We start from the raw sequence: 7,065 nt of genomic DNA, 5'->3' as shown, positions 1-7,065 counted from the left end.
TGAAGCATGATATGCCAAGATTCCTCTTAGGTAGTATGGAGGTTGGGGAAGCCCACAACACACCTTCTTAATCAAGATCAAGGGTTGAATTGAAGCAATTGAACCCAAGAAGTTAATTAGCCTTAAGAGAGAAGGAATCCCCAATTCCTAGAGGATGTCAATGCTTACACATCCATAAAGGAGCTATGATTCATAAACTAGAGATGATTTTTACCATCATAAAGCCCTTGTTCTAAGTTAATTCAATGATTCAATGCAAAACCAAAGAAATAAACCAACAATAGCTCATTCAAGTGCCAAGCTCATGATCAAAGCATTAAACAAGCATAAGAAATATGATCTAGAACCATAAACATAAGATAATTGATAATCTAGCATGAATCCTTCAAAAACCCACAAAAATTTAAAGGTTTTAACCAAAGTTAACCAATATAAAGAGTTTAGCCACTCATGGCAATAGAACAACAATCACAAAAGTCTCATTGCATAAAGAAACTACCAAAAATCTTGGAAAGATGAAGAGAAATGAGTCTTGAGCTTCAAAAATCGCCTCTCTCGGCTCTCCAATGGTGTCAAATCAAAGTTATGGCTGTTAGATCTGATCCCCCAAGGTTATGGCAAGCCAAATGACCAAAATGCCCAAAATGGGCAGTTGTGCGGGTACCCGCGCGACGAAAATTCCACCCGCGCAAATGTTGCTGTGATGCTATTGGTCCTTCATTCCACCACTCCACCCTTCCACTACCAAAGATTCCTTTGGTCCCCTCCATATCCATGAGATTTAAATCAACCAATTATCTTTTAGCTTCAAATGTGGATGCTCCAAACCCAAATTAATTATCCATGATCCATCTTCACAAGTCCACTTCATCCAAGCCTTCAATTCTTTAAGGCCCAATTCTTCTCTTATCGATCCGCCAAGCCCAATAGCGCCTCGAGAGCCCACAAATCCGTCTTCACTGTAATCCACAATCGCAATAAGCTCCAAAACCCTGCAAAATTCCTCATGCAACATAAAAAGCACCCGGTACGATCCATACTAAAGAAAATAAAGAATATACAATGCAATACTAATAAAAAGAGCTAAAAAATCTAAAATAAACTAATAAAAATAAGGAAATAAAATAAGCTATCAAAATGAAGTTCTTCATTGATATGTTAATAGTCAAAATAGTGTTGGTTATCGTATAATTTGGAGACTGCTTTACAAATACTTAGGTTTCATGGTGGTTTCTACTGTATAAAATTATGTATATGTTAACAAATACAATGCAAAATTCTGGGTCATAATGAGCAGATCAGGCCAGATGCAAGTTGAATGAAGACATCCTCACGACAAGGAATTGTGAGGCCACCCATTGGATGATCATAACCAAATTCCTCCACTGATTGACGTAGCAGATCTTGGAATGAAAGCTGGTCTAATAACGATAAAGGAACAACAAATCGTCTTTTTTCTTGATCACCAACATAAACTGCAAAATGTCCTTTGGGGATGATTTCTACAGATGATGATGATGAGCGGCTTCCATTGGAGAATGATCGACCGAGAACCTTTTTGGCCTGAATGATTTGAGGCATACGAATGGCCATTTTTATATGAAGGCTACGGTCTCTTTCTTCTGAAAGGATTTCTTTTATGTGAAAGATGCAATGATGGATTTTGGGAGGAGTTGTGTTTCATATTATCCCAATTGTATCCATTTTATAGGTGTATGAAGATTTCAATGAAGATCGATTAATAGTAGGAATTTCAAAGAAGAGATGGTGACACATTCTACCAAAAAGAAAAATCACATGATTTTGTCTTCCAACTTGTTATTGCCCCAAAGAATTATATATGTACAATGAAGTATGCAACAAAATTTCAGTGTAATACTGAGTGGCCAAGCTTCAGCTACACTATGGACCCATGTACAAGTGAGTCTTATGGATACACATCATTAATTATTTCTCACATGGCCATGTTTGTCAAAAATATCAGAAGGTTAGGCATCTTTATTTCAAGTGCAACAAGTCCACAATTTCAGGTCCTGAAATCAACAAAACATCCAAAAAGAAATCAATGCTCATATCTAATCTGATATATGAATTAAACACATAGTATGCACTTAAATATTTTCTTTTTCCCTCCCGAAGAAAATCAGATATATATCTTCTGAAGGTTGTTCTGTTATCAATGATCGATACAAATTAAAGGATCCGCTATTTGACTTTAACTGATAGCCGATTGGCTGTTTGCTTTTCCGTAACTCTGATATCAACTAATTAAGTGACCCATTGTGTTTTTATATTATTAATTTATTGATTACAAGCAGTAACTTGTGATGTTGAAAACTTGATATATATAGGTCCATGTATTGTGGGGTCTTTCTAACTATTTTGGTAGGTTGTTAGTGATTGCCATGTTGCTTGAGTAATTAAGATTTGTAGCGGAATAAATCTCTTGGGAAGAAAGTAGGATGTGATGATGTTTAGGATATTCCAAGAGGGGTTTCTGTTGGAATTCTTTTGTGATTATAATATTTGAAACTCAATGCCTTGCCTTTTTCCTTAGTTTTCATGATATCTATACAAGAGTTGTAGCTAGACTTTATATTGAAACCTTCCTAATTAGTAATATGGTCATGATCTAATATAAATATGCCTAATAGTTTGCCATCAGAAGAAGCTAAGTACCATGGTATTCGCAATATGAGTTCTTTTCTTTAAACTTCCGAGCTTCCTCAAGAAAGACATTACAATGCCCTTTACAAAGTCGTTCCCTTGAGTTAATACACTAACATGTGTGATCCTACCATGAATTTTTATCTAACTATTAATCATTGGTCATCAGCCGATTTCTCTTCACCAATCAGTCCCTATCATAACAGGTTAGAGGAAAAGAACAATAACTGATAGCTCTTGGGTAGGTGGTGTTATAGAAACAACTGATCCAGGCCTTAAGGCTATAGTATATGGAGAAAGATGTGGCATACACACTTTTTTTTAACAGATTGAAAATACAAGCTAAAGAACAAAAGTAAGTACGTGGTTCTGGTGGGCTTAGAGGACATTGATAAAGAAAGCCCTAATGGCATAGACATGAACACCATAAGTTGAACTATGCTCGTCATTAATGTATTAATGCTGAAACTAAATTTTGTTATCATACAATTAATTTGGAGACCACATTATTAATCATCATGGTGATTATAGGAAAGACTAGGATCCGGCCCCTAGAAATTATAGGAAAGACTAGGATCCGGCCCCTGACACTTGTATGTAAGAGCAAGGTATGTAAGAGCGGGATTTGTCCCATGGCAGGAAGTGACTATAAGACTATGATTTGACCCATAGCATTTTCTTATGGTTGGAAAAGACCCGTTAGTTGTGTATGTATGTTACATATGTTATATGCATGTTGTTAGGTCGACGCTAGAGCTGAACTCTTGTGTGGATGCATTGTATATATGATGAAATATTTGTTTTACTGGCGAACTCACTAAGCCTTATGATTACAATTATGGATTAAATATTTCTGCAGGCCATTCGTGAGGAGAAATCGGCGGGACTATACACACGCATTGAACATATTTGCTTCCCCGGTTTTGTAAACTTAACTCTGATAATGTATGGTTCCAATCAAATGAATGTTACTTAATGGTTTTTGAAATAAAGGTTTTAAATGGTTATTATATTTTAAAATTGAAAAATCTCTTGAAATTTTTGGGACATTACAGGAGGGGCATTTCGGTAGAGATTGCAAGCAGAGCAGGAGGGTTTGTTTCTATCACGACTAGGAGGGCCACATTAGAGCTCATTGCCCCCTTCTTGTGTTTGGTGAAGTGCAGAATCCAACACCTTTGGCATGGCAGATGCCAGATGGACGTCAAGGGAAGACTGAGGTGCCTAGGGCAGAAGAAAGAGCATACCAGTTTCTTATAGAGGATCCAAGAGTGGAAACCATGTCAATTGCGGGTATTTGTTCAATTTATTTATTTATATCTTGCATTTATGAATTAAGTTTTTCTTTTAGAAATTGTGTTGAAATATCTTGAAATATGTTTTCATGTTCATGAAATTATGTTGGTCTTGTCTCAAGGTCTTCGGTGGGCGGTATTGTTAGGGTGGCTTAGACGCATGGATATCTTCTCCTTTTCGGTAATTTCCTTAGGGAATGAATAAGTAGTGCCTCGGTTGGTTCGATATGGAGCCTTAGTCTAGTATAGGGTTGCATTAAGGTGATTGGTATATTTCAAGTGGGGGAGAGTGGAGATTTCATAGCAGAGGGACTTCGTGCCAAAATGTGGTGTTCAACCGGATTGTTCAATTTCAAGACGTGCGTGCAATTGCTTAATCTTCTGATTTTCACGCCGGGGTCATCGCTAGTTGTTGAATTCCTTTGTGGTTGTCTTAGTTAAAGTTGTATTAGTATCCCATATGGCGTCTTCGTGTTTAGGGTCCTAGGATGTTAGGAGCTCAGGTTGAGGGTTGTGAGGAGGACTTCCATGTCAGTTCTTGTTTGATAGGGACTTGGAGGTCCGAGTGACGACCCAAAGGTCTGATATTGATATTAGGACAAAATCACCAAGATTTTTGTAGAAAGCCCAAAGCATGAAGACCATGGGCTAAGTAAATTAATCATCAACAGATACAAAAATCATATATGATATTTACAGTCCAAAGAAAATGGAGAAATACAAGTGTTTAAGGCCTGATTTTGATGGAATCGAATTTTAAGTGAAAAATGGTATTAAATCCCTGTCACTGCCTATAACGCGAATTGGAAGGTCGTGATGATGTCGTGCCGATGAGATTGTGGAATGTGGATCACATGAGGAAGCCGCACAATATATCTATCTATCTAGAGGAGTCTTTGTGTTCAGTTCAGCGAAAATGGGCGCTTGATTGAAGTCATGTGGCTGTCTTCTCGCAGAAGAAATGTAGTATTAACTATATAGAAAAAGATGTGAAATAAACACCATTTTTTAACACTTGTGAGATCTATGTAGAAAGTTAGAAGGTCGTGATTTTAAGCGCCTTACAAGAGTACATTAATAAAGGAAGGTGGCATATGGATATATACCAAAATTTGAATGATGTTCTTCATTGCAATGTTAATGGTCAAACTAGTGTTGGTTATCGTACAATTTGGAGACTGCATTACAAATACTTAGGTTTCATGGTGGTTTCTACTCAACAAAATTATGTATATGTTATCAAATTGAATGCAAACTTCTTGGTCATAATGAGCAGATCAGGCCAGATGCAAGTTGAAAGAAGACATCCTCACGACATGGAATTGTGAGGCCACCCATTGGATGATCATAACCAAAATTTTCCTCTGATTGACGTAGCAGATCTTGGAATGAAGCCTGGTCTAATAATGATAAAGGAACAACACATGTCTTTTTTCTTGATCACCAACATAAACTGCAAAATGTCCTTTGGGGATGATGTCTACCGATGATGATGATGAGCGGCTTCCATTGGAGAAAGACATTAGCAAAGCCATTAGCAAAGCCCTTTACAAAGTCGTTCCCTTGAGTTCATACACTAACATGTGTGATCCTACCATGAATTTTTAGCTAACAATTGATGATCATTGGTCATCGGCCAATTTCTCTTCACCAATCAGTCCCTATCATAACAGGTTAGAGGAAAAGAACAATAACTGATAACTCTTGGGTAGGTGGTGTTGAAGAAACAACTGATCCAGGCCTTAAAGCTATAGTCACATTCAGTATATGGAGAAAGATGTGGCATACACACTTTTTTTGAACAGATTGAAAATACAAGCTAAAGAACAAAAGTAAGTACGTGGTTCTGGTGGGCTTAGAGGACATTGATAAAGAAAGCCCTAATTGCATAGACATGAACACCATAAGTTGAACTATGCTCGTCATTAATGTATTAATGCTGAAACTAAATTTTGTTATCATACAATTAATTTGGAGACCACATTATTAATCATCATGGTGATTTTGACTGTACAAAACTGTTAGCAAACACGATGCATGCCTAGCTCTTCATCATAACGAGCAAAGGCGGCAGGCAACATCAATGAACACTTCCTCACGACACGGAATTGTGAGGCCGCCCATTGGATGATCAAATCCAAATTCTTCCTCTGCTTGATGTAGCAAGTCTTGGAACGAAGGCTGGTTTAATAATGATAAAGGAACAACAAATCGTCTTTTCTCTTGATTACCAACATAAACTGCAAAATGTCCTTTAGGGATGATTTCTGTAGATGACCATGGACGGCTTCCGTTGGACAATGATCGACCAAGAACTTTCTTTGCTTGAATGATCCGAGGCATACGAATAGCCATGTATATATGAAGGGTAAGGTCACTTAATTTGTTTTGGTAAAGAAATGCAATATGAAAGGATTTCGTTTTTGTGACAGGTGCTGTGGAGGAGTTGTGCTTGATATCTGCACAATTGGATGCGTTATATAGGTGTAAGAAGATTTCATTAAGATTGGGTAATAGTAGGAATTTTAGTGAAGAGATTGTGACACATTCTAGCAAAATGCAAGATCACATGGTTTTGTCTTCCAATTTGTTATTGGACCCAAAGGATTAGACGTTGAATGAAGTATGCCACATATTTTCTGCAATGTAAGTGGAAAAGAGTGAGCAAAACTATGGCCCATATGTATATTGGATTCTGAAGGACATGCACCATTATTATTCACATGGCTATGTTTCATTAAAAATCGTAGTATTTTGGATCTTTATAATTAATTTATTTTTTGAAGTACAACCATTCCACCATTTTAGGTGGTGAAGTGGTTAACACTATCAAAAATGAAAAGGGATCAAATCTAATTAGGAATATTAATAAACCACCTACTAATATGCTTTTGAAGAAAATGTTCCACTCTAACGGGAAGTGATTTTTCCACAGCAGATTTTACTCCATCCACTGAAATATATTTGTATTGTCAAATATGCCCTTCATTTAAATTTGTAGATATTAATGCGAGAGAACGATTCCAAGGTTATTTCCAAACGACAATGACGCTCTTTCCTTATTCTTACTTCCACATCGAGTCATCGGTGATGCCTTTTCAAT

At 36.9% G+C, this 7,065-nt stretch overlaps 2 protein-coding genes across 2 annotated transcripts; both read right to left on the bottom strand.

The window, feature by feature from the left end:
- Nucleotides 1-1,284: 1,284 nt before the first annotated feature.
- On the bottom strand, nucleotides 1,285-1,593 carry LOC145105062 (auxin-responsive protein SAUR21-like). The gene has a single exon (XM_079042196.1). The coding sequence runs from the start codon at nucleotides 1,591-1,593 to the stop codon at nucleotides 1,285-1,287; it is 309 nt and encodes a 102-aa protein (XP_078898322.1).
- Nucleotides 1,594-5,146: 3,553 nt separating this feature from the next.
- Nucleotides 5,147-6,485, bottom strand: LOC145168487 (auxin-responsive protein SAUR23-like). Its single transcript, XM_079087284.1, has one exon. The coding sequence runs from the start codon at nucleotides 6,315-6,317 to the stop codon at nucleotides 6,015-6,017; it is 303 nt and encodes a 100-aa protein (XP_078943410.1). The 5' UTR covers nucleotides 6,318-6,485; the 3' UTR covers nucleotides 5,147-6,014.
- Nucleotides 6,486-7,065: the final 580 nt, after the last annotated feature.

Source organism: Lactuca virosa, chromosome 4, assembly GCF_052849685.1.
Source record: "Lactuca virosa cultivar CGN04683 chromosome 4, Lactuca_virosa_CGN04683_v6, whole genome shotgun sequence".
NCBI lineage: Eukaryota > Viridiplantae > Streptophyta > Magnoliopsida > Asterales > Asteraceae > Lactuca > Lactuca virosa.
Note: the sequence above shows the minus strand (reverse complement) of the source record. Positions and strands in the feature narration are given on the sequence as shown.